The sequence below is a fragment of the Meles meles genome, chromosome X (genome assembly GCF_922984935.1).
Source record: "Meles meles chromosome X, mMelMel3.1 paternal haplotype, whole genome shotgun sequence".
NCBI classification, from domain to species: domain Eukaryota; kingdom Metazoa; phylum Chordata; class Mammalia; order Carnivora; family Mustelidae; genus Meles; species Meles meles.
The window spans coordinates 32,013,774-32,041,023 of NC_060087.1; the positions used below are offsets into that span (position 1 = coordinate 32,013,774).

The 27,250-nt window shown below is 38.5% G+C and overlaps 1 protein-coding gene across 1 annotated transcript in view; it reads left to right on the top strand.

Annotated features, from left to right (window-relative positions):
* Positions 1–637: 637 nt before the first annotated feature.
* Positions 638–27,250, top strand: part of CFAP47 (cilia and flagella associated protein 47) — a 545,441-nt gene continuing 518,828 nt past the window's right edge. Inside the window, exons 1-7 of the mRNA XM_045994745.1 lie at positions 638–832; positions 6,427–6,578; positions 14,027–14,142; positions 20,943–21,081; positions 23,515–23,743; positions 24,191–24,351; positions 25,999–26,126. Of these exons, the coding sequence (XP_045850701.1) occupies positions 638–832; positions 6,427–6,578; positions 14,027–14,142; positions 20,943–21,081; positions 23,515–23,743; positions 24,191–24,351; positions 25,999–26,126 (1,120 nt within the window). The remainder of the gene's footprint in view (positions 833–6,426; positions 6,579–14,026; positions 14,143–20,942; positions 21,082–23,514; positions 23,744–24,190; positions 24,352–25,998; positions 26,127–27,250) is intronic.

Sequence of the window (27,250 nt, forward strand, 5' to 3'; positions counted from 1 at the left end):
GTAACTTAACACCCAGACTAGTTTACAAAACTAAAGCTTCTGTACTCAATGTGTGGTCCCTGGACCTGCATTGTTGAAATAACCTGGGACCTTGTTACAAAACAGATTCTTAGGCCCTGCAAATGAAACAGAATTTGCATTTTTACAAAAGATGGAGAATATTGCTGTTACAGTTTTAGTAACCATAGCCTTGAAGGCCAATGAGCAGGAGACCCAGGGGGCCCTGACTCTGCTGCCATTGAATACCTGTGTTACTGTTACATTTTGTTGCTTTAATAGACTCCGTGGGCACATCATTTCCCCTACTCTTTAAGCCTTAAGAGAGGTCCAGGAAAATGTCTACCCCCAATGCCATCTTAAAATCCAGCCAGGTCATGACAAAGTGAGAGGCCTCCGGGATTTGGGCTGTCGTAGAACGTTTTCCAGTTTCTCTGCTGACACTTGCGACCCCTGTGTTCTTTCCGCAGGAGCCTGCATTCTCTGCTGGGGAAAGCAAACTCACAAAGTTTGGGCTGCACCAATAGGGGTGGAGCTTGAGGCAAGCACGCAGCGTCTGTCGGTTGCCTAGCGACGGCGTCCACGCTGGCCCTCTGTAGTTGAAGTCAGCTACGGTTTGCAGGCCACCTGGATGGCCGGCATGGAGACCGAAAGGGGCTCCCCGGTCCCCCGGGAGGCGGAGACCCCAAAGAAGGAGGTGCAGCTGCGGGTGACTCCTTCGGAGCTGAAATTCCTGGACACGCTGGCCGGGAGGGTGTACCGCCTCCCAGTTACTGTACACAATCTCGGTCGTTGCAACCAGAAAATCCGGTTTCAGGAGCCCCTCAAACCACAGGTAATACACTCGGGGGTGCTGGAGCAGGACTTCAGGACCTTCAGGGCTCTGAGAACTCGTCTCCACCTGGGCGCCCGCTCTGTCCCGGAGAGTAGACGCCCGGCGCCTGCGGAAATGGGGGCAGGATTGACCTTCCGGGGGAGCGGAGAGTTTGGTCTCTCAGTGTTTACATATGCTAGACTTTTTGTTTTGTTTTGCTTTGTTTTGTGTTTTTACTTTTTGCTTGGCTTTGGGAGACAAGGTGGGGAAAAGTAGATCTAGAACCTCCCAACTTCATCATTCTGGGTTTGGAAAGAAGGGAAAAGGGGTTCCATGTGTGTCTTCTAACAGCCCAGAATTTTTGCTTATATACTGTAGAATTACATCAACAAAATTCATATTCTTTTTTTTTTTTTTAAAGATCTTATTTATTCATTTGACAGAGAGAGATCACAAGTAGGCAGAGAGGCAGGCAGAGAGAGAGGAGGAAGCAGGCTCCCTGCGGAGCAGAGAGCCCGATGCGGGGCTCGATCCCAGGACCCTGAGATCATGACCTGAGCCGAAGGCAGCGGCTTAATCCACTGAGCCACCCAAGCGCCCCTAAATATCTGTTTTTTAAAAACCACCCTGTTTATGGTATTTTGCTATAGTGCTTAAGGTAACTAAGACAGTATTGGCATACCATAATTAATTAATGATTCCAAATATTTCCCTATTAATGCCCTTTAAGATTTTTTTCTCCAGTATCTCGTTGTTACAAATAAAATGCTGGAGTAAATACTCTTTGTACTTATAGCTTTGTAAGTATGTTTGAGTATTTCTATAGGAAAAATTAATAGAAATGGAATTTCTTGATTAAAACACATGCTTTGAGGGGCGCCTGGGTGACTCAATCGTTAAGTGTCTGCCTTCATCTCGGGTCATGATCCCAGAGTCCTGGGATCGAGCCCCACGTCAGGCTCTGAGCCACCCAGGCGCCCCCAAAATTCATATTCTAACAAACGTGTTGAGCACCTACTGTGCAAAATTCATGTTTCGAGAGGTTGTCCCAATCTTCTGGTTTAAAAGTTGACAGAATTGTATCTCAGTGTCACTGTTATTTTAGATCATGTGTGTGTATGGGTTTTTACTATGATTACCAGTTATCAGGAAGACTTTTGATATAAGAAAAGTGATAATTTTTGATATGTAAGTGATAAATAACCTGATTTTTTTGTGGGACATTGCTAATGATAAATAATATTGAATGCAACTGTACAGAAATGGAAAGGTATCTGTGATTTTTTTGTTGTTGTTAAAATTACATATATTGTTTGTATATGTAAGGACCTATTTAGAAACTGTCCCTGCTCCCCTTCCCCCAGGGGATTTACTTGGAGACAAGTCCGGGAAACCAGCTTCAGGTAACAAAGCCCAGATACAAAGGTGGATCAGGCCAGGTGGAGACATCTGATCCGTGGGGGGTTGCATACTGTCTCCCTAGCTACCAAGGAGTAGGTCCCCCCTCCCCCCACCCTTTGGGAGCCTTTTGGGTGCAAATCCTAATCAAGGTGTAATAGGGGGGTTCAAATGTCTACTAGGGTAAATTGTAACTCAATTGGTCACCTAGCATCACTGTGGAGTTTCCTGTGTGTGTTAACAATCTCATTGGCCACCTGTGCGTGGCCAGGCCTGACCACATGGCCTTGGCCCTCAAAAGCTAGTCTGTGAAACAAAGAAGGGTCGCCCTCTCTTGTAAGAGGTGTGTCCCTGAACGTTCGATTAGATTCTTGATGCTTGGCGCAAAATAAAGCTTTGCTTGACCTTCGCTTTTTATATCAGTCTCGCTCCTTTAATCACAGACCCATTATTGGGGCATAACAGTATACACATAGAAAAATGTATGGTAGTGATTAGAAGGAGAAAGAGAAAAAGGCCTTTCGTTTTAGTATATGTGCTGCCAAAGCGAGCACGAAAAAGGCCTTTCGTGTTCTACTTTTTACACTTAAAAACATTGTTGTACTCTTTACACTAAAGAGCACAAATCTCGGAAGTAAAGTTTGGTGAATTTTTATATATTTATACACCCCATGTAGCCACCATTTGGGTCAAATTGTACAATATTAACACCACTCTAGAAAGTTCCCTTCAGTACCTGGTGTCGTCACCCCACGGAGGTAACCACTGTACTAATTTCTAACACCACAGATGGGTTTTGCTTTTTCTAGAGTTTCATATAAATGGAATCATGCTTTGTTCCTTTTTGTATTTGCATGTTTTAACAATAGTAATATGTATTTTGTGATACAATAGCACATCACAAGAGGCTCTTTGCTCTTTAAATAAAAAATGACCTCGGGGCGCCTGGGTGGCTCAGTGGTTTGGGCTGCTGCCTTCGGCTCGGGTCATGATCTCGGGGTCCTGGGATCGAGTCCCGCGTCAGGCTCTCTGCTCGGCGGGGAGCCTGCTTCCCTCTCACTCTCTCTGTCTGCCTCTCTGCCTACTTGTGATCTCTCTCTGTCAAATAAATAAAAAAAAATGACCTGATTATTCCAAATACTGTAAAATTAGGGAAAAAGTTGTTTATTTCACTACCTCACTACATATTTATTGAACAATTGAAAGTAGGCCTGAAAATCCCAGATGGGGGCAAACACTATTTTATGGTTGTCCACTATTTTATGGGTGGTCTTTGTGCAGTAAGGAGAAAAGTGATATGATTAGTTTTGTTTGTATCAAGAGTCATGAAGGAAAACTGTTTAGATCACAGACCTTGACATTGACAAGAGAATGGCCAGGTAAGCTTCCTAGTAGAAGCCACAGTCATGAACCCAATATTGTGTGAACTTCTCTTTGTTGCAAGAGCATGATATGCACTCCTGGTCCTTCGTAGATGTGAAGGGAATGAGGAAAGAGATTGGCAAAAAGTGTACTAACAATCTTATAGAGAAAATTAATAAAAACAAAGTACTCTGTAAAGAGCATTGTCATCACCACTGTTTATAATTATTTACAAAATGATGCTCCTAACAGACAGTAGTACTTATTTTCTGCCCTGGCTTAAGAGGCTGCATTGTCTTTGTGTTGACTACCTATTACAAACCATATGTAGTGCTGCTATGGGCCATCTACTCTAGGTTACTGGTAGAAAATAAAGAAGACACAGACCTCATCTTAAGTGTTTTGCTAACTTGTGTGGCTGCTGGATCAGTCAGTCAGGCCAGCCTCACTTGTAATTGCCCCCTTTACCCCCATGGCTCAGACTCCCTTTTCTCTCTCTCTTTCTTTCTTTCTTTTTAAAGATTTCATTTATTTGAGAGAGTGTGTGTGCACAGAGGGAGAGGGAGAAGCAGACTCTTCACTGAGCGGAGAGCCTGATGTGGGACTCAATCCCAGGACCCTGAGATCATGACCTGAGCCAAAAGCAGATACTTAACTGACAGAATCTTCCTGAGCCCCAGACTCCTTTTTCTTTTAAGCCCTGTTTTCATTCCCACCTCCTGCAAGAATCACCCTTTTCCAAACTCCACCCATCTTTGAGGGTCAAAGTAAATTCTCTTTTGCTAAGTCTTTTTTTTTTTTTTTTAAGATTTTATTTATTTGACAGATAGAGATCACAAGTAGGCAGAGAGGCAGGCAGAGAGAGAGGGGGAAGCAGTCTCTCCTCTGAGCAGAGAGCCTGATGCGGCCCTCTATCACAGGACCCCGAGATCATGACCTGAGCTGAAGGCAGAGGCCTAACCCACTGAGCCACCCAGGCACCCCTTGCTCTCTAAGTCTTATTGTGTTATCTCCAAATTATTTCTTCCCTACTGGATACCAGTTGCATTAACAGACATTTATTATAGTTTGGACTTGTGTCCTGATGACTTCTAGTAAATGTTAGTTTTACCTCGGTGGTCTGTCCATCAGCTCATAGGTAGGGATGGTGCCTTATACACCTCTGCATACTGCTCAGAGGGCTTAGCAATGTGTAGTTTGACCAAAAGCACATACTGCTGAAGCCCTGGTTTTCCTTCTTTCTTTCTTTCTTTTTTTTTTTTAAGATTTTATTTATTTATTTGAGAGAGCGTGTGCGCAAGCTTGGGGAGGGGCAGAGGGAGAGGAAGAAGCACTCCCCAGTCAGCAGGGAGCCCAATGCAGAGCTGTATCCCAGAAATCTGGGATCCCGACCCAATCCGAAGACAGATGCTTAACTGACTGAGCCACACGTGTGCCCCTTCCTGTTTTCTTCTTGAAGATACACCTTCTTTAAAGGACAGTAGTCACACGTGATATGTTACTTCTGACACCCACAGGCTTATGCAGGGAATAATTGACTGCTTGTTTTCTTACCGTTCTGTCATTGCAGGGGGATTGAGACTTAGACTGTGATAGTTTTAAGGTATCAGAAGTTTACTGGAAGTGGGAAGCTTTCAGACCATTTGTATCAACAAATCACTTTCCTGCTCTATGTCCTTCGTTGCTGGAAAGTACTGCGTAGACTCAGCCTCGCATGAAAAGCCCTGAATAATTAATTTCAACAGACCTCCGTCATTACTGCTTGAAGCTCTTTGCCCAGTAAGGCTAGCTTATTAATTGCCTGCTGGGAGACTGTTTTGCTTATTCTTTTCTCTGCTTGTGTCTGAGATAATCCTGCCCCTACAGGAAGCATCTTACTTGCTTGTTCCCATTTTATGACCATTCTCTAAGCCTAGGTCAACTACTCTCTTTTCTGGCCCGTAATCATGCTTTCTCATGGATTTTCATGATTCTTATGTCTCCATGACTCAAAGGACACTTAATTAGTCTCTGGCGCATATTATTTAACTTTCTAGGGGTGTATAGTCTACTTCCTTAAGGAAATTATAAATTCAGGAGAGGGACTCATTCCAGTTGTGGGGAAAGAGCTTAATTTTAGAGTCAGATAGATGTGTGATTTCAATCCTCACTGTCACACAGACATTAGACATTAATTAACCTCTGCAAGTCCTAGTTTCCTCATCTGTATTCTGGTAACCTTAACATTGGCCTTACAGGACACTCGAAATAAGAGGTATAGAATGCTTGACACCTGGTGAGTGCCGGATACATAGTAGTTCTTCTCTTTCTCCCTTCGTATTTTTCCTGGAGTCTAGGAAATGGTTTACAAGAATAGAAGTGTTTTTTCCCTCTTTATTCTATTCATTTTTTATATTCCTTCAAGTTATGAATTCTAAGTCCCCATGCAAAAACTATATAAAATGCTATATGTACATGTGTATACATACATATGTATATATGCATGTATGTGTATATATGTATATATATGCGTTTTATATTTATATATAGGTAGATGATTGAGCAACATTTTTATTTGCTTGCTCTCCCTTTTTTCCTCTAAGTATCTCATACTTCTCAAGAAGACTATGAGCATTTACATGTTTCTCAACTGACTGCATTGTCAGTTTCAGTCCAGGTACTGTTGAAAACATATCTGAAGGATCTATAGTGATACACATATCACTAATTAAGTCTTTGCCTTTAGGGAAGGGATATTGTCTATGTATTGATACAGCTCTTGAAATAATGTATACTTCTAACTATGATGCTCACAGTATTTCCTTATTAGGAGTTACCATGTATCATTTGATTTTTTTTTTTCCCTCCCACTAAAGTTCAAACTGATTTCGACCAATCTGGATAAAGCACTTGCTTCTGGACTTCAGATGACAGCTATGGTGGAATACCATCCTAATAAAGATGAAGACACATTTGACCAGCTACTTATTTCAATAGGAAATAAAACAATAGAGATCCCTCTAGTTGGGTAAGTATTCTCTGTATTTTATGCTGACGTCTTCAGCACTCTTCAAATAAAAATAAGGGTTAAAGTAATATTTTGTATTTTCTATGGGTAACAGGGCTTATTGTATCTATAGTTTCCTTATAGCTGAACTTAAAGTACAAATTTTTAGCAACTTGTGGGGTTTTAAAACAAACAAATCTAGTTTTCTGGTATTTAAAATTTTTTAAAAACATTTTTAAAATATTTTATTTATTTATTTAAAGATTTGTTTATTAATAGAGAGAGATAGAGCGTGGTGCAGGGAGGGGTGTAAGGAGAGGGAGAGAATCTCTAGTAGATTCCCGCTGAGCATGGAGCCCACTATGTGGCTTGATCCCATGATCCTGAGATCATGACCTGAGCCAAAATCAAGAGTCAGATGCTTAACTGACCAAGGCACACAGAAACCCTGAGTTTTCTGGTATTTTTAATTAAAGTAGAAACATCCAACAATTGTATATATTCTGTTCTTTTTTTTCCCCTTGGCTCATATCCTATTTTATTTCTACTATTTTTTTTTTTTTTGTACCTTTGACAGCAAGACTTAGTAAAGAATGCTGTATTGCTGTCTTTATAGTCTTACATTCCACTCTCTTTTCAAAACACTAGTCGGGCTGTCTTTCTGAGCTTTCCAGTGAAATAGGAATGTTGCCTATCTGTTGGCAATTCCTGTCTTTATCCTACTCCATTTCTCTGCAGCATTTGACACTATTAACCATTATTACCTTCTTGTGCTACTTTATTCTCTTGACTTCCCTGGTACTGCACTTCTTCAATGGCTGCTCCTTCTCATCTTACTTTTCTTTGTTTTATTGAAATACAATTGACACATTACATTGTACAAGTTTATAAGTTAGATAGCATGTGGATGTGATACATGTATATATTGCAATATGCAGTTTTTTAAAAAAAGATTTTATTTATTTATTTGAGAGAGAGAGAGAAAGAGAAAACATGAGAGAAGGGAGGGTCAGAGGGAGAAGCAGACTCCCCGCTGAGCAGGGCGCCCCTTGCAGGAATCCATCCTGGGACTCCAGGATCATGACCTGAGCCAAAGGCAGGTGCTTAACCAACTGAGCCACCCAGGCACCCTATATATTGCAATATGATTACTATCCTAGGGTGAGCTAATACCCCATCACATTATATAATCACCATTTCTTTTCTGTGGTGGGAGCAATTAAGGTCTAATATCTTAGTAACTTTCAAGTTTTATAACACAGTGTTGTTGACTGTGATCACTATGCTGTGCATTAGCTCTCCAGGACTTATTCATTACTAGTTCCCTATTTGTACCCTTAACCAACATCTCCCCAATTTCCCCACTCCCTTGGCTCTGGTAACCACCATCCTACTCTCTGTTTTTATGATGAATGTATTCTTTTTTTTTTTTTTTTTTTAAATTTTTTAATTATTTTTTGTAAGATTATTTATTTATTTATTTATTTGACAGATATCACAGGTAGGCAGAGAGGCAGGCAGAGAGAGAGGAAGGGAAGCAGATTCCCTGCTGAGCAGAGAGCCCGATGCGGGGCTCGATCCCAGGACCCTGGGATCATGACCTGAGCCGAAGGCAGAGGCTTTAACCCAGTGAGCCACCCAGGCGCCCCTGATGAATGTATTCTTAAATGGATTGTGAACCTGTATCTATATTTTAATATAATTATTATCATTATTATTTCACTGAATTTTAAATAATGAAGATGTTTGACTTCTAGAGAAATCCAAACTGTGCTCTTTTGAGATTGGTTGAAAATGTGGACTGATAAAATGAATAGAACACAGAACTAAGTACAGTTGACCCATGAACAATGTAGGGGTGAGAGCTGTCAATGCTTGTGTAGTTGAAAAATCCATGTATTACTTTTGACTCTTCCTACTAAAAGTCTGCTGGTAATTGGAAGCCTTATTGATGACATGAATAGTCGATTAACACATATTTTGTATGTTGTATTTCTTACATCCTGTAATTTTACAATAAAGTAAGCTAGAGAAAAGAAATACTATTAAGAAAATGATAAGGTAGGGCACCTGAGTGGCTCAGTGGGTTAAACCCTCTGCCTTCAGCTCAGGTCATGATCTCAGGGTCCTGAGATCGAGCCCCGCATCGGGCTCTCTGCTCAGCAGGGAATCTGCTTCCCCCTCTCTATCTGCCTGCCTCTCTCTGCCTACTTGTGATCTCTGTCTGTCAAATAAATAAATAAAATCTTTAAGAAAATAAATAAATAAAAAATAAAATCTTAAAAAAAAGAAAGAAAATCATAAGGAAAATACATTTACAGTGCTGTATTAAAAAAAAAATGTGCACTCACTGAGTTCAAACCTGTGTTGTCCAAGGGTCAACTATAACTGAGTTGCAGATTAACTTTGATACGGATTATTTATTTGACCAGGAAATTTGTCATTTTCATTTTATACTGAAAAAAGTATATTATTGTGCATTATAAAATTACCTATTGGGGTGCCTGGGTGGCTCAGTCATTGGGCATCTGCCTTTGCCTTGGGTCATGATCCCAGGGTTCTGGGATCAAGCCCCACATTGGGCTCCCTGCTCAGTGGGAAGCCTGCTTCTCCCTCTCCCACTCCCCCTGCTTGTGTTCCCTCTCTGGCTGTCTCTCTGTCAAATGAATAAATAAAATCTTTAAAAAATAAAAAAAAAATTCCCTCTTAAAGCTAGTGTGAACATTTTTTTTTAAAGATTTTATTTATTTATTTGACAGACAGAGATCACAAGTAGGCAGAGAGGCAGGCAGAGAGAGAGAAGGAACCAGGCTCCCTGCGGAGCAGAGAGCCCGATGTGGGGCTTGATCCCAGGACCCTGAGATCATGACCTGAGCCAAAGGCAGAGGCTTTAATCCACTGAGCCACCTGGGCACCTTAGTGTGAACATTTTAAAGTGCTTTTTGTTCATATACATGCACATATGGATCCTCCTTTTCCTTAGCAAGATGTCATTCCATAGATATTATTCTTTTGTGTGTATTTGCCTCTCACCAGCAGAATTAATATTGGAATATTCATATTTATATAGGTATTTGACATGCCTTTTTATAATTTCCCTGGTATTTTTTTTCTTAATTTTTATGCTACATTTAGACCTGCTGCTATTTGGTTCTCTGTGTTGTTGAAAAGTTCTGATTAAGGTCAGCATTGCATGTATTCTATAAAGAAATCAAACAGTTTACACATGGTAGGAAAGGAATAAGCTATTAGCCTATTATAAATAATTTACATTTTAAAAAACATGTATTTATTTGGGAGAGAGAGAGAGAGAAAGCACACATGAGTTGTGGGGAGGGGCAAAGGGAGAGGGACAAGCAAAATCTCCGCTGACAGCACCCTGGGATCATGACCTGAGTCAAAGGACTGAGCCACCCAGGCATTCCTTAATTTAAATTTTATAATTTATTTTAAGTATGACCATTTTTGGTCCATCCTGCACATTGATGTAACTAGATTGCACTTAGATTTGCTTGTTTGTACTATATATGGAGAGTTGAAAATGCTTCTGCCTTTGAAGACAGGAATTTTGTCTTGGCCCGATAATATAGGCACTCTCTCATCAGGTCAGCTGCTTACCACAGTTGCAACATAAGGACAGCACTGCCCTCTTAAAGTATGGTGGAAAGGGCTGAATGAAGCTATGTGTGTGTATCTGTATGTGTGTTAAGTCTTTTTTCTTTTTTTTTTTAAGATTTTATTTGTCTATTTGACAGAGATCACAAGTAGAGAGGCAGGCGGGGGAGGAGGGGGAAGCAGGCTTCCCGCTGAGCAGAAAGCCCGATGCGGGCTCGATCTCAGGACCCTGGGATCATGACCTGAGCCGAAGGCAGAGGGTTTAACCTACTGAGCCACCCAGGCACCTCGTGTGTTAAGTTTTTAAGTTCTGTACCATTACCTTAACCTGTGTAAGATTCTGTAGCCACCACCATAGTCAAGATATTCAGCTGTTCCAATACCACAGGGATCTCTCCTATTGCTTGTTTATAATACACCCACCTCCCTTATGCTTCCCACCTACTATCCCTAAACTGTGGAAACCACTATTCTGTCTTCCGTTTCTAAAATTTTGCCACATGAAATATGTTATGTAGCCTTTTGAGGTTGACTTTCTTTCACTCAGCAGAATTCTCTGGAGATTCAAGCAAGCTTTTGTTTATATGAATAGTTCTCGTATTCATTTTTGAAGTATTCCATGGTATGTGTATACTACAGTTTGTTTCATCATTGGCCTGTTGAACGCTAGCAGGCTGATTACAGTTTTTGGCTGTTATAAATAAGGCTGCTGTGAACATTCTTTGTTTGCTTCTTGCAGCATTGCTAGAGTTTATAGTTGAATTTAATGGGGATCAACATGGGATTAAAGTAAATCTATTTACATACGTATTTGTATATGTATACATACTGGCTGCACATATTGTATGTACATATATACATACACATGAATTGCATACAAATTGACAACACAGTTTATTGTTGGTGATCAGCAAAGATCTAAGTATAAAAATGTAATACATTAGGATATGATGCTATGGTAAGATATGGAAGTACAAACCTGAGGGGGAAAGAAGAAGAGGTGAATTTTTAAACTGTTTATCAAATTACTATGGTATATCCACTTTACTGGATACATTTGAAAAAAGCATGTAATTATCTTATAGTAACATTTATTATGTATAAGCAATTACATCTTTGCAACTATTCAAGCTCATAAGGAAGAACATTTAGACATTAAATGTGCAAAGGGGATGTAGTTTTTATGGATACATGAAAAAAACAGTGTTCAGAATCACTGATTGTATCATTTCTGCTAAAGTACAGATAATACAAACTTTTGGTTTCTTCCATATCTTACCATAGCATCATATCCTAATGTATTACATTTTTATACTTAGATCTTTGCTGATCACCAACAATAAACTGTGTTGTCAATTTGTATGCAATTCATGTGTATGTATATATGTACATACAATATGTGTAGCCAGTATGTATACATATACAAATACGTATGTAAATAGATTTACTTTAATCATAAATCTATACACGTTTTAAAAATTTCTTATTAATCATATATATATTTTGGAGATTTTATTTATTTGACAGAGAGGGAGAGAACACAAGTAGGGGTCTAGCAGGCAAAGGGAGATGGAGAAGCAGGCTACTTGCTGAGCAGGGAGCCCCATGCGGGACATGATCCCAGGACACTGGGATCATTACCTGAGCCACGCAGGTGCCCCCTCTTGTGAATTATATTAACATAAATTTATTTTAACTTCATATATAAATTACCAAGTATGACACTTAACTAACTGAGCCACCCAGGCACCCCCTTCTCTTGTCCCTTAACATAAATTCTCTGTTAATATAAAAAGAAAAATGTTATTGACAAGGCTTTTTTTAATTAGATGGAAGAGAAACCAACAGGAAATCCAGAAAAACTGTTATAATATTACTGTATTACCAAGCTCTTAAGACACTTCTCTGCATCCAGCTGGAGAAATAGTTTGAAAAAAATGTTTGGCTTCATATCTTATATTGTTTGTGTAATGAGTTCTTCTTTAACATCCTGTAAACTCTTTATTAATGCAGTGATGTACACTAAGGTCATTGATCTTTCCTTTTCCTATTACAAAATTACAATGTCTTAATGAAAAGAACATGGATATTCCTTAAAGAAGCAGCACATACAGGACAGTCCTGGCTGATCTCTGGAATGTCTCTGCATATTCAATAGTACACAAACATTCACATATGGATGGAAGGCCCAAACCACCAGTGTATAAAGCAGTATTTATAAATATTTTCTTCAGGTACTTGTGCGTGTGTGTGTGTATGTATATTTTGGAAGTTGTATCGTATATGGAGTAAATTTACTTAATTCATGTGTCTAGTACATAACCTAAGGACTCAATAAAGAGCAGGTATTACTCTGTTTATTATTGGTGCTGTTATCATTGTTAGGTTTGTAAGGGTAATGCACACAAAATCTAACAAATTTAGGTCTAAGTTCATCAATATTATATCCAAATAATTTCTCAGGTAAGACATTGAGGCTTTGAAGTCTTTGGCTTTTCATCTGTAACATAGCCATAATAATATTTATTTCCCTTCCATGAAATTTTAAGTATCAAACAGGATAATATACCTGATGATGTTTCTAAATCATAAATTATCCATACCTAAAATATATGTATCCTTATGGGATGTGCATCTAGGATTATAATGGATTTTTATTTTTATTTTATTTTTTTACTTTTTTTAAGGATTTTATTTATTTATTTGATGTACAGAGATCACAAGTAGGCAGAGAGACAGGCAGAGGGTAGGGGGAAGCAGGTTCCCCGCTGAGCAGAGAGCCCAATGCAGGGCTCAATTCCAGGACCCCAGGATCATGACCTGAGCCAAAGGCAGAGGCTTAACCCAATGAGCCACCCAGGCGCCCCTATAATGGATTTTTAAAATGTGTATGAACCATATGGTATAGATATGCCACAGTGAGTCCTTTAAGTTAGAGACGCATGTGAAAAATCAATTGTATCTTTTTGTGCTTAGGCCTTGTTTCAGTTCCCAAATGGCATTTTATAGTATAGCACCTTCTCTTATTTCATAAGATTTGGATCATCCAAACTACTTTGTTAAGATCTGGGTGGCTCAGTGGGTTAAGGCCTCTGCCTTCGGCTTGGGTCATGGTCTCAGGGTCCTGGGATCGAGCCCCGCGTCGGGCTCTCTGCTCCGCGGGGAGCCTGCCTCCTTCTCTCTCTCTGCCTGCCTCTCTGTCTAGTTGTGATTTCTCTCTGTCAAATAAAAAAAAAAAAAAAAAAAAGATCAATTCCACCCTTTTTGAGGAGGGGCTAAAGAATGTATTATAGGCTTAGGTGGAGATTACAAAAATGCTTGGAGCAGCAAAAATACCGAGATAGGTGGGTAGCCCGTGAAGGTGAGTACTTCACAGCACAGGGTATACCATGTCCTTAGAGGCGTAAAATCTGATTTCTTTGTTAAAAACATATCTCATCTTGTTTTCATGTCTTTATTTCACAGTTCCTTTTACTGACAAATACGCCATCAATAGACTTCTAAGTAAACATGAATGTCTTTTTTTTTTTTCTGTAAGAGACTCTTTTTTTTTTTTTCAAGATTACATCCATTTATTTGACAGAGAGAGATCACAAGTAGACAGAGAGGCAGGCAGAGAGAGAGAAAAGCAGGCCCCTGCTGAGCAGAGAGCCCGATGCGGGACTCGATCCCAGGACCCCAAGATCACGACCCGAGCCGAAGGCAGCAGCCCAACCCACTGAGCCACCTAGGCATCCCAGGAAACATGAATGTCTTACAAGGAATTAATAAATGTGTCTCTGTATGTCCCCCTGTGGATTTAAGTATGAGAGTATAATTGTTTAATTATGTTGTCCTCTTTTCCCTTCCCTTAGGTTGATTCCATCCTGTCAGTTGGAAATTGAGTCAGAAGTTAATTTTGGCACATTGGTTGCTGATAGTAAAGTGTATTGTAAAGAGATTAATATCATTAACCGTGGCAGAGCTCCAGGTAAATACTTCCTGTCTTATAAATTAATTTACACTTTTGGAAGAATGTTGGTATTATTTAAAATGTATACTTTGTATAATTAATGGATTCTCTGATTCAGTCCTCCTCTCCCTCCCCAAAAGAAGATGTCTGTCATTAGAAATAGTTCAGAACTGAAGGCCCTTAAATAGGATAATTGTAAAAGACTGATAGATAATAATTCAGGAAAGATAAGTCTGTTTGCTTATGATGCTGATTAACAGCCTGAATCCCAGGTGACTGGTGATCTCCCTGAGGACAGAAGGCAGGATGGTGTTACGGGAGTGACTTAATCCTTAGAGCGAGCTATCCAGAGACAGAATCAGGGTACAATGCCTTACTAGCTGTGTGACCTGGGCCAAGTATCTTTTAGGATGTTGAACTTGATATTTCTCATTTATCAACTGTCATTAATAAAATGAACTATGGTTAATCATGTATATACTTAGGTTTGTAGTATGGTACTTGACTCATCATTGGCGCTCAATAAATATTTGTTCTTTTTCTCTATCGTATTCAACTTTGAGTTTACATGATGGTCTCTAGAAAGCTTACTCACTTTTTGTTGAAAGAGTAAATGCTTTTCTCCAGACTGGATTATTTCTGGAGGTTTTTACTGTGACCTAAGAGTTTCCATAAATGTGTATATGTCTGTATGTGTCTATGTATTCATGCACACTCTTCACTGATTATATACAGTATGTATTAAATTCCTTTATCCCTTCATTGTCCTGATTGGATGGTCGTTATCTGGGCTGGCAAGGTTTCCATTTCTGCTGAGCTGACATGAGGACTAGCTCCGCATAGGGAGGGCATTTTTTTTCTGAGACTGCTTGTCAGATACATAAAACTGGTCTTAATTCCAGTCCTGTTTGACACTAAGTGAGGATACTCTCTGGGGCTGCTTGATTGAGCAGTGGGAATTATTAAGACAAAGGTAGTTTGTCACTGTACTGATTTCTTCCTAGTGTTAAACAAATAAAACTGGTAATTGTTCCTCACCAAATGTTGCTCATTTCAATTTTCCATGCTTTGGTTTTTAAATGATTAAATTTCTGGTGCCGGTGGGATTGTACAACATTCAGCTCGTTTGTGGTCTGACTCCAATGTTAAGGATAGGGTCTCTCATGGCTAGTGATTATAGGCTGTATGGTCCTTTCGACTCTCAATTTTTTAGAGCAGTGGTATTTAATTGAGAGAATTTTATTTTTATTATATATTTTCTAAAACCTCTCTTAACTCTTGTGCATTCCAAATCTTTCAAAGTTTTGATCATATCCTCTCTTTATTGTAAAATAAGACCAAACTGTACAGTTTCATTACATATAAAAGCTCTCTGTAAGTAACAAGTATATGTGGTTTTAATTTTAAATGAATATTTAGATTATTTTACTTAATAAAATAAAATAAAACTAAGCCTCAGATCTAGACCCATTCATTTTAGGAAAAGTAATCCACTTTGGGTCTTAGTATTACATTAATATTTTGCTTGTACATTTATTTGTACTAAATACTACAATTTGTACTTTATAATTGAGTACCATAAAATGTTAATTAGTATTACCTTACAAACTGAAACAAATTATTATCAATGAAACACATTTTCTTAGTGTTGACTTTGTTTCTCATTCTTGGACTTGAATGATATTATTTTTTCCACCATTAGCAAAATTGTTATGATGTTTTATATTCACAGTAGCAAGTGCCTGTAAGGTGTCATAAAGTCCTTATTACCTACAAACACAGTATATAAATATTCATGAGAATAACAGTGTATTTTCATGAGGAAAAACACTTATACAGAAAATAGGTTTAATAACCAAAGATAATTTTAATAAAATTTTTAAAATGGATTTTACATGACAAATATTTTATAGCTTTAGTGTCAAAGATCAAATGTTTATAAATTTATATGCATACTTAAGAGGACATTAGAAAGCCACACTCAGCAGCTTCATGGTGTGTGCTTTGTTTTCTCTCTCTGGTGGTGACCCTGGGGTTATTAGTTGATCTATGTAACAACTTCATGATTTTTTATTTTAATGGCCCATTATGGAGTAATTATCCATGGATTTAGCCAAATATTGTTGAATACATTTTGTTTTCTTACCCTCTGTGTTTCCTGAGTGTACTCCTTACTGTGCAAAGTAGTGCTTGTCTTTCCATTTTGAAGGCATGGCTCAGTTTTTAGATAAGTCTCTACTCTTAGTACTTTGTGAGCTGGTGAACTCCATGCTCTGTTTTATGATTTTATTGTTTCTCAGTTTTTATCTTTTAAAGAACATCATTGAAAAAGCATTATGATTTTAGCATGCCTGGAACTGCAGTCATTTCCCTCTTCCGCTCAGTAACCTTGAATATCTGAGAAGACTTTTTCTACTAGAGTGTTTTGATGTAGAACAGTCTTTAAAGTCCCTAGTGGGATCGTTACACATCATTTCTGTGTTTGAACAGCTACCTTAGAACTTATCAACATTTAGGTTTATTTGGGTTATTTTGCCCAAAATGTATGACCTTTCTCTTGCTCTTAATGGCCACTTTGCCCCCTTCCCTGATCATCAGCATCATCTCTCTACTTCACAGTCTGGAAAAGCCTAGCATCATCTAAGAACCAGGACGTTTGCTAAATTGGACCAAGTCCAGGACTCAGAGAAGCACCCGCTACTTATTCTCAATGTGTATTTTTTGTTTTCTTGGAAACTGCTGTCATGGACTCTCAATCCACAGTTCTTGCATAATACAATGCTGGCATATAGCAGACATTCTCTAAACCTTTGTGTAACTCATTTGGTTCAGTGATCTCTCAGAGTTTCAGAAAAGAATCATTAATCATATGTCAACTGTACATGAATAAAAGAAAATTTCTAAAAATAATTTGACCAGGATATTACAAAAGAAAAAAATGATTTGTCATTTTAGTACATTAAAAAAACAAACAAACAACAAAAAACCCCCCAAAACTTAAGCTTTCAATGAAAGGTGATTGAACTTAGAAGTAACCTGTTAAATCCCATATGGGCATTCTGAAGAGTATCCAAATGAAAGTGAAGACTGATATACCCTGGGTATGCTTAGACTCAAGGAAACTTAAAAAAAAAATAAAGCGTACATAGAAAATAACAATGACCTTGGATATATGACTTTTGATTTTCAGTAGCATGCTATGAACTGCAGACTGTTTGCCCTGACTTAACAGGTTTTTTGTGTGTGTGTTTTGTTTTGTTTTTTAGTTTCAGGGGTAGAATTTAGTGATTCATGAGTTGCATACAACACCCAGTTCTCATTCCATCAAGTGCCCTCCTTAATGCTCAGCACCCAGTTACCCCATCCCCCCACTGACCTCCCCTCCAGCAACCCTCAGTTTGTTGCCTAGAGTTCAGCATTCCTTATGATTTGTGTGGAATTTAAGGAACACAGCAGGTGAACATAGGGGAAGGGAAGGAAAAAATAAAGTAAGATATTATAAATGCTTCTACACAAAAATCTATCTCATCGTTTCTAAAAGAATTTTGGAAGAATAAAGGGAAGGTAACAATGTATACACTTCATCACCCAATGCCTGAGCTACTTCTCTAGGAAAGGTAGAACAACTCAGATTCCCAAAACATACAGGTTTGTGCGAAGGACACTTTATCCCAGCCACAGCTATGGGTAACCTCACGTGCCCTATGTTCTTCTAAATCTCATTAGTGGACAAAGCGAAGTGTTTATTTTACATGACAGTTTACATTTAGTTAATAGCAACATTTGACACAGGTGGCCACTGGTGGTATCTTGTGGGGGGAAAAAAGCCAAAAGTTTGGCTTCTATGACTCTTCAGTGGCTTATATAAAGTAGTGGCTCAGATTTGGAGTGAGGTCTTCCAGGACCCAAATCCTTATAACATTTACTGGCTGGGCAGACCCACTTCTGGAACATCCATTGTAGAGGCAAACATAGTGCCTACCTCCTCTAATTGTGATGATGGTTAATAAAATGCTTAGCATACTCTCTGATATATAGTAAGTGTTCAATAAATATTCACTATTGATGTTAGAATTGCTCTTTTCTGCTGCCTGCCTCCTCTTCAGTTCTCTTCTGTGGACTGTTGTCCCTTTTCAGGGGTTCCTTAAATGTGAGCATTTTTTAGAATTTGCCATGGACCCAGATGTTTCCTTAGTCAACACACTTTCATTCCTGTCACTTCACTGAGGTCTATACAGTCCTTTGCATTTCCTTCCCGTTTCTCAAACTTAACATGTATTAAACTAAGCTTCTCACCTTTTCCCCAAAACTTCTCCTTTTCTCTTCTTCATTAAAGGTTACCACCATGTATTTGGGCAAGTCAGAAACTTGGTAAAATCCTTGACTTCTTCCTTTTTTTTTTCCCTACCCTCCTACCCCCTTAGTCAGTTATTAAATCCTGTCTGTTTAACTTCTTAATTATGTCAGTAATCCTCTTTTCTCTGGCCCATTGCCACTTCTCTACAACAGGCCATCATCTTTTTTTGCTTAGTAATTACACCAACTAAAATTATTTCTCTGAAGTCCCTTATCTCCTAGTTCATTCTCCAAACATCAACCAGTGTCATATCTAAAGAGAAATGAAAATTTAGTGACAAAAATGCCTTCTATAATATCCTTCCTTCAATGACACCTTTCCTTAGGATGATGTCCTTGCTTCTATTCTTAGTCATTTAAAAATAAAAGTCAAATACTTCATTATTACTAGTGGCATTAAGGTTATATAAGACAGTAATGTTTGTGTAACCACTGTTTTAATATATTTAGAAGATTGAATGTTGTTCTTTTGGTTTTGGAGTTATTCTTAAATTTTTGATATATTAAATCCTTTTGTCAAATTATATCAAAGTGATTACAGTATAGGAACTATCTCACTGACTCAGTCTTAACTAGACTCACATAATTTTACTTTTCTGGAGAACTGAGTCAATAATATTTATTTGAAATGGATATAATTTTATAGATTTTTGTTTTATGACAAAAAAACCTCTTAATTATGTTATTAACACTTCTCTAAAATGATCAGATGAACAAATTTTGTTACTATGAGTTTGTTTGATTTTTGTATCAGATTATCTCCGTACTTACAGAAGTCTTATTGCCTTTTTATACTTCTAGTACTTTTATTATGCTAATATTTTGTTTTCCTAAGTGAAATGAATAATTTTGGAAAATTTTATCAAATATGATTTAAAATTGGTGAACTGAAATTTGCAAAGTTGTTTATATTGGCAGCATGCTCATTTGTGTTTTTACTGCATAATGAGATTGAGGAAACTCATGATTGGCTGCTTCCATTTGTTGGGCATATTTTGAGTAGCAGTTGGTGCTAGGCACTGTGTAGGGTGCTGGGACCACAGAGATGAGGAAAAAAATATAGTGTGTAATCTCAAGGACTGCATGCTGTAATATAGACACTTAAACAGGACCATCAATTACAAACCATTTCTGCTTTCAGAATAAGATATTTTTTTTTAGCTTTCTTCTCCTATGCTGTTTGATTCTAGAAACCCATTCCTTTTGCCCTTTCCCTGTATGAACTGCATTAATTCATTTATCAGGAAGTGATGGGGCTCCTGGCTGGCTCAGTTGGTAGAACAGAACAGGCAACTCTTGATCTTGGTGTTGTGAGTTCCAACCCTCCATGGGGTGTAGAGACTACTTAAATAAATAAATCTCATTTATTTATTTATTTATTTATATTTTGTTTCTTTGACGGAGAAAGAGAGATCATAAGTAGGTGGGGGAAGCAGGCTCCTTGCCAAGCATAGGGCCCGCAGGACCCTGGGATTATTACCTGGCCTGAAGGTAGAGGCTTAACCTACTGAGCCACCCAGCCACCCCATTTTTTTTTTTTTTTTTTTAAAGAAATGGTAGTGACTATCACTGTGAGCCCTTTGGTCAGAAACATGCAAGTGAAAACTCAGCCCTATTAGTTTCTAACTATAGTAGTCAACTATTGCCATGGAACAAACTACTCCACAGTTCTGTATCTTAAACAGGCAATTATTTTTTAATTGTCAATTTTTATGCAGATTGGCTGGGACTTGACTGATCTAAGCTGGGCTCAGCTGGGTAGCTCTGCTTCAAACTTAGGCTGTTGGGGATGTTCTGTTACTCACTGCAGGTCTGTGAGTCAGCTGGAGGCTCTGTTCATGTGTGCTGGTTCTGAAGCACAGGCCAAAGGGACAGCAGCTACTCAAGTACTTTACGTGGGAGAAGTGCACGAAGACACCTGGCATTGGAGCTGGCATTGATGCCATTTCTACCCATGCTATTGCCCAAAGAATATCACATGGTCAGGCTCCAACTCAAGGGGTAGGAAAACATAGGTCGTTCCTGGTAGCATCGTGACAAGAGGCAGAGAAGGGTGAAGAATTGGGGTCAACTGTGTAATCTACCACGATATTTGTGTGTCTTTGGACAAATCACTCAGCCATTCTAAGCTTTTTCCCCTTATTTATAAAATGGAGGTAACTATTGAACCTATATCATAGAGTCACTTTGAGGATTATATAGACTAACATATACAACGCTCCTAGCATACGTGCCTGAACATTGGAAACGGATGGTATATCTTAACTATCAGTGAAGCTTGAGTCCTAACAATCAGTTCATGTTTGTTGGGTGACCCCAGAGACTAAACTTATAATCAAAGCTGTGATTCTTGGTCCACAGTAGACCATATACAGTGTAATGTGTGTCTTGTCCCCTATTAAGAATGTGACTATGACACTCTAAGGATCCAGATGTAAACCACCTTCTCTTGTTCTCTTCAGGTACATTTAAAGCAGAATACCAAGGCCAATTACCCATTGTCATTTTTCCAAGTAATGGTATTGTAGAACCCAAGTCATCAGTGATTGTTAAAGTGGATTTCTGTGCTGACCAGCCCAGAATTGTAAATGAAGGGGCAATGTAAGCTATACTATGGTTCTTAATTCTAATGTAGTACTTAATACTTTCCTGTTTTACTCTTCAGATATGCCTGTTATCTTGAATGTATATTAACTTCTTTGTTCTTTCAGTTAGCATTCATTCTCTGAGTCTCTATTTGCCAAGCACTAGAGACTGAAAAATGGAAGCAGCAGAGGATGGTCTGTGGGATAACAGGAGCTTCTAGTTTAGATTTTTGAGGGCTGAGGGAGTGGATCAAGAAAGGGCTCCATTAAGGAGGTGATAGTGTACCCAAACACTTATTGGTGAGTAGGAAGTAGCCAGGCAAAGAGCAGTGGTATGATTTGAGCTGTGTGTGTGTGGATGTGTGCCTAGGGGAGGTGGGTGTTGCTGTTGGGGGTGGGTTTGAAGAGTAATTTCAGGCAGAGCAAGTAGAAGACTTGAAATCGTGGAGGTAAATAGACTGTTACACACTGAGAGAGCTGAGGCAATATAGAGGCAAAGAGATGGAGGTACCGACGTAGTGATGTGAGATGAGACTACAAACCCAGAATGGTGCAAGGTCTAGTAGAGGACTACCTAGGACAGCATTTTTTTCATGTACTGTGTCTATATCCATTAGTGGGATGTGCATTCACTATAATAGGCCTCCGCCAGCATCAAAACAATGAAACAGGTAATATCAGAATGCATCTCACATAGTAAGGGCAAATGTTTTGCAAAACTTGTTTTGTGTATGTGTGTGCGTGTGCATGTGCATGCACTCTTGCCTGTGTATTTGTGTATGCATTTGTATGTATGCATTTGTGTTCATGCGTAAATGAATTTCTTATTGAAGGCCACAGCCAAAAAAAAATGTTTGAGAAACAGTTTGAGCCCTGATAGAAGCTTAGGTTTTGTTGTTGTTGTTGTTTTTGTTGTTTTAATCTTTTATTTGTTTGTTTATTTGACAGAGAGATCACAAGCAGGCAGGCAGAGAGAGAGGGGGAAGCAGGCTCCCTGCCGAGCGGATAGCCTGATGCTGGGCTCGATCCCAGGACCCTGAGATCATGACCTGAGCGGAAGGCAGAGACTTAACTCTCTGAGCCACCTGGGCGCCCCAGAAGCTTAGGTTTTATTGTAAAGGCTGTGGACTCTCGGGAAGGTTTTAAGATGGGAGTGTCTTGATTAGTTTGCAGTTTAGAAAGGTCGTGCTGATAGCAGCGGGCACAACAAATCAGGGAGTACATATGTGGAGGGGTAGCCTGCCTAGAAACTGTAAGAGTAAAACAGAAGAGAAATGATGAAGGCTTCAGCTAAGGTGCAAATGGCGGGTATGGAGAGAAGTGTGCCGATTGGAGAAATATTATGGAGGCAGATTTAAGTAGATGTAGTGACTGGTTATAGAAAGAGAAGGTAAGAGGAAGGACAGGGCTGTGGGAGCGGATCTGGAGTTCAGTTTTAAACTGTTGGAATTGATTTGCTTTGCAGAATCCTGTGGAGCCTATTAGATTTCCTTATCTTGAGTCCCAGAAAAAAAATTTGGTCTAGGTATATTGGCTTGAGGGTTGTCAGTGGTTAAGTTGTAGATGAAGCATGAAGTGTTGAAAATAACTTTGACAAGGAGGGCAGAGTGTAAAAGAGTAGGAGAAAGACACCATTATTCATGGAGTTTATAAAATATCCAAGCCAGAGAAGAATGAGAAGGTAGAATCTGAACAAGTTAGAAGGAAACCAGCAAAATTTGGTGTCAAGGAAGCTCTAAGGGAAGAGAAATGTATGTAGATGGTATCAGCCATGCCCACCATGACAGAGATGTAGTGTAAGATAAGGTCTTAGGTGATAGTTGTGGAGTGATCAGTTATTTGTGGTATTTGATGGGGTGAGAGTCAAAAGGATTGCATTTATGCCACAGAGGGATAAATATGCATATGGGGGCAGTTTCAAAAGGGAATTGAAATTAGTCTAGGAAATGAAGCTTTATGGGGAGATCTTCATTTCTGCAGACAAGTGGGATTTTGCTGAGATACTACATAGGGAATTGGGTTATTAGGGTGGGGATGAGGTTGACTGTTGGACTTGGGAGTGCAATGAGTTAGAAAAGAATCTCAGAATTCTAGAACTACAGGTGACCATCTATATAATCCCATCTAATTCTAGTGTTTATAAAATAACTGGTGATAGGGACCTGGCAATAAGTTCTTTTTGGAGTCAAACCGTGTGATTGTTTTCCAACTTTTTTGTTTCTTGGGGACAATGAATTAGGTTGTACATATGCCATTCCACTGTGCAAATTCAGATAGTCAGAAGGACATGATACTCTCTGGCATGTATAAGAAAGGAACTGCTCTTAGGCCTTTGAATCTTAATTATAATGTGGTTTTATAAAATTTCTGTTTATTCAAATATTTAGGAGAAAAATTAAGTATACAGACTTCTAATTAAAATACATACGTATAATTCATTATCTTGTAGAGTGAGCTTACAAGGTCGTCCAGATGTACTCTTGAGTGTCAAAGCTCATGTGGTCGAGCAGATTATTGAATTGTTAAACATGAGTAATGACAGAAAGTTGGAATGCATACACTTCGGTTCAGTTTTCTTCGGAACTTCAAAAATTGAACATGCACTTCTATACAATAATAGCCCAGAACCCATAAATTGGGTGGCCATAATGCAAAATGATGCAGTTGGAGAAGAACTGGTATGTAAATAGTGCAACAGGGGAAAATTGAGTAATGTGTTTTGAAACAGATGATTTTGAACTAATGTCCAAAAAAGCTGTTAAGTTATTCTAAGTACGTTTTAACATGCAGATAGATATGATTCCCTTTCATGTGTCTTCAAGGGTAACCTCAAAAAATTCTGTAAATTAAACTAACACTAATAGTGATCTGTATCTGAAGTAAACCAGACAAATGCTTCTTATAGATTAGTAGCTACTTGTGGGGATTTCTGTTCTCATCAATTTTTCAATAGTTCCTTTAATTTTACGATGTGCCTTGGTCAAATTTATGTATGTTTCTTTAAAGACATTCATATTCTTGATCTTCTAGACTAAAATTTCAACAATTATGTTATGATCTCCTCTTAAAATATTTTATTTGCGTTCTACCTTAATATTCTTTTTATTTCTGATTTTATATTACAGGGTACAAATATTCAACAAAGAACAGATGTTGCTTTAAATAATCTCACCTACTTAAGCAAAATAAAGAACATGGATGTTACCACTTTTATTTCTTGTGTTCCTAATGAAGGGAGATTACTACCTTATCAAAAGATTATAATTACATTTTGTTTCAGCCCAAAGTAAGCAAAAATTCAATTATGGTGTTTTTTATTAATTGAAAATATGTTAATCATACATTCATCAAACTGACTTTAACAGTAAGACTGATCAGAAGGCACCAATCAGATTTTTCTTATTACAGCTTTCAATATTTCTAACATGGTTAATATTATTTTGCATATTTTTAAAATTTTGTTCTACATATTTCATGTTTGGTTACAAATCTCTTCAGACCTTGTAGGAGTGGAAGTCTTATGTGGTTTTGCATTGTGAGCCCAGACGATTCTGTGCAACAAGACCTTATTGTCCCTGCAGAAATAGGTGATAGCCAGTGGCATGCAGGATATGTCGATCCTTTCAAAGAGGATGTGGGTCTCTGGCCATAGCAAGATGCTTGCTTGCCAAGGAGCATGAAGAGTAAGCCTCTAGAAACTGCTGGAATCCACCACCCTTGCTTGCTAAACTTCATACAGACTTGTAGGACTTTTGCTAATGTATATTTTTCATAATTCTCTGTTCTTGGTTTGGTTATTTAGTTTGAAAATATGTTTGGAAATGCTGTTTTAAATACATAGGAGCAACTTCAGCTGTACTTGAGGTGGCCGTGTGTGGCGATAATCGATCCCACTATACAACTGTATGTTTACCCTTGGGAGGAGGCAGTGCTCAATGTACTTTTCTCTGAGGCAACAGGATTGCTTGATGATGATACCGATTGGTGGAGACTGAATTGTATTTTAATTTAAGGACGGTAATAAATCAAGTAATTCTTCTATTTGTACAATCTTCAGTTGCCTCATGAATCATATTTTCCCACAGGCAATTTCTTTGGTCAACGTATAAGATTCTGTAACACACGATCTCTGAAATTCTAAATATTCTTATTCATGGTAGCATGTAAGCTTTTTCTGATGGTCTAGCACAAACTCATAGGTATGATTATGATTGGAAGGCTTAGTTAAATATGTTTTTAACATGCTACTTGCATTCCTGTGTAATATTTCACATCAATTTTTTTTTAATATGTAACTGAGTATCCACTGCTAAAAAAGCTGACCTGCAGGTAAGCAAGTAAAAACAGTCAGTCTACAGGTCTAGAGATAACCCATCTCTGATGTTGTTCCTTCTTCCCTTTTCCCATCTTCCCTTTCCTTTTCTCGTTTGACAAGATTCAGCTGTTGTCCAATCTTGTTCTCCAAATTGCTTGTTCTCCTCCAAGAATATCATGCATGTGGGTAGCAATATGTGCTTAGTCTACAGGAGGTGACAGGTATGGAACACAGGTTTGCAATTACACCCAGAGGTAAAAAGGACTATTGGAGAGAATTGAACAGAGCTCTTAACTAGCAATGAACTTGGCCTGGAAAGAAAATCCTTTACATAGAAAGTGACAGTGGAGCTGGACCTTGACAACTTAGTATTTTTAAATTACTTTTGTCTTGCAAATGTTGTCATGAACCCATTTTTCTGAATCTTTACATTTTGTGGCATTCTTCTGGCAAGTCTCTATATCTGGGCAATAATTTCGGAAAATGGGTCACAATTATATTTTTATTCCTGAACTTTTCATCTGTTCGTGTAGACTTAAGGATTGGGTTGATTCCTATTGAGAGGTAATAGAGTATATCATCTTTGCTTTCAAAATAATTGATTGTAATTTTTTACAGGCTAATGATTGATGGTAAAAAGAATAATGATCCTTCACATAGGCAGGACTATGCTCTCTTTTTGAGATTTGAGTCTGTGGGAAGTAAAGATGGATTTTTGAGGGATGATAACAGTAAAACCATGAAAAGTAAGTATGAAATGAATATAAGCATCAAATGTACAGTCGTTTAAATTATTTAAAAGTTTGGGGATCATATTTGTAGAGGCAATTTAATAAACGTGTGTAATTATTGAATAGAACAAAAATGCAAACATTCAAGATACCTTAAAAATGTCTTTTGTGGGGCGCCTGGGTGGCTCAGTGGGTTAAGCCACTGCCTTCGGCTCAGGTCATGATCTCAGGGTCCTGGGATCGAGCCCCGCATCGGGCTCTCTGCTCAGCAGGAAGCCTGCTTCCTCCTCTCTCTCTCTGCCTGCCTCTCTGCCTGCCTCTCTGCCTACTTGTGATCTCTCTCTGTGTGTCAAATAAATAAAATCTTTAAAAAAAATGTCTTTTGTGGCATGTTAAGAAAGAAGCCAACCCTCAGAATCATTTACATAAAAATTTTACAAGTTAGAATTTAGGTGACTTCATTATTTTTAAATGACAGTAGATAAACATGATGATCTAGAATTAAAGAATGAAAAAAGAAAATAAAAAACCAACCTGTCTTCTTTTCCCTTTTAAGCCTATGTTTTCTCTTAGAGATTAATATGGGAACAAACCAACCCATTTCATCTCTACCAGACCTTTAGCTCTTAGAATCTACATATAGTAACAGTCAAAGGACAAGACCTAGAACTGGAGCCCTAATCAAAAGGGTATAATATCTTCTTACAGGGTGTTGATAAGGACATTATGCCTCGCAGGCTGCGTGTCAAGACACATTGCGCTTTTTAATATTCTCAGATAATATTAGATGGGTTATAGTGAGGAAAAATGGAACAAGACTTGGAGTTCAGCTTAGCCAGACAGATCAAACAGAAAATAAAGATAGAGACAGGTGAGGGACTGGATTTGGAAAGATGGGGCATGGCAAGTCAAGGGTCAAAAAGGTTTGTGTATCAGGATGAGTGATATCATTGAGCAGGCTTGCACCGTTTCCCTAGGACAGAAAACGAGTGCTCTGCTACTATTTGTATATGTGCTGCCGAAGCGAGCACGTTCTGCTACTATTTGTATTATGGTTTGTGATTTGAGCTCTGTCTGCCTGTCATAGACAGAAGATTTGTTTGAGTCTTGCAAGTGAATCTGATTTTGAATGGCCAGAG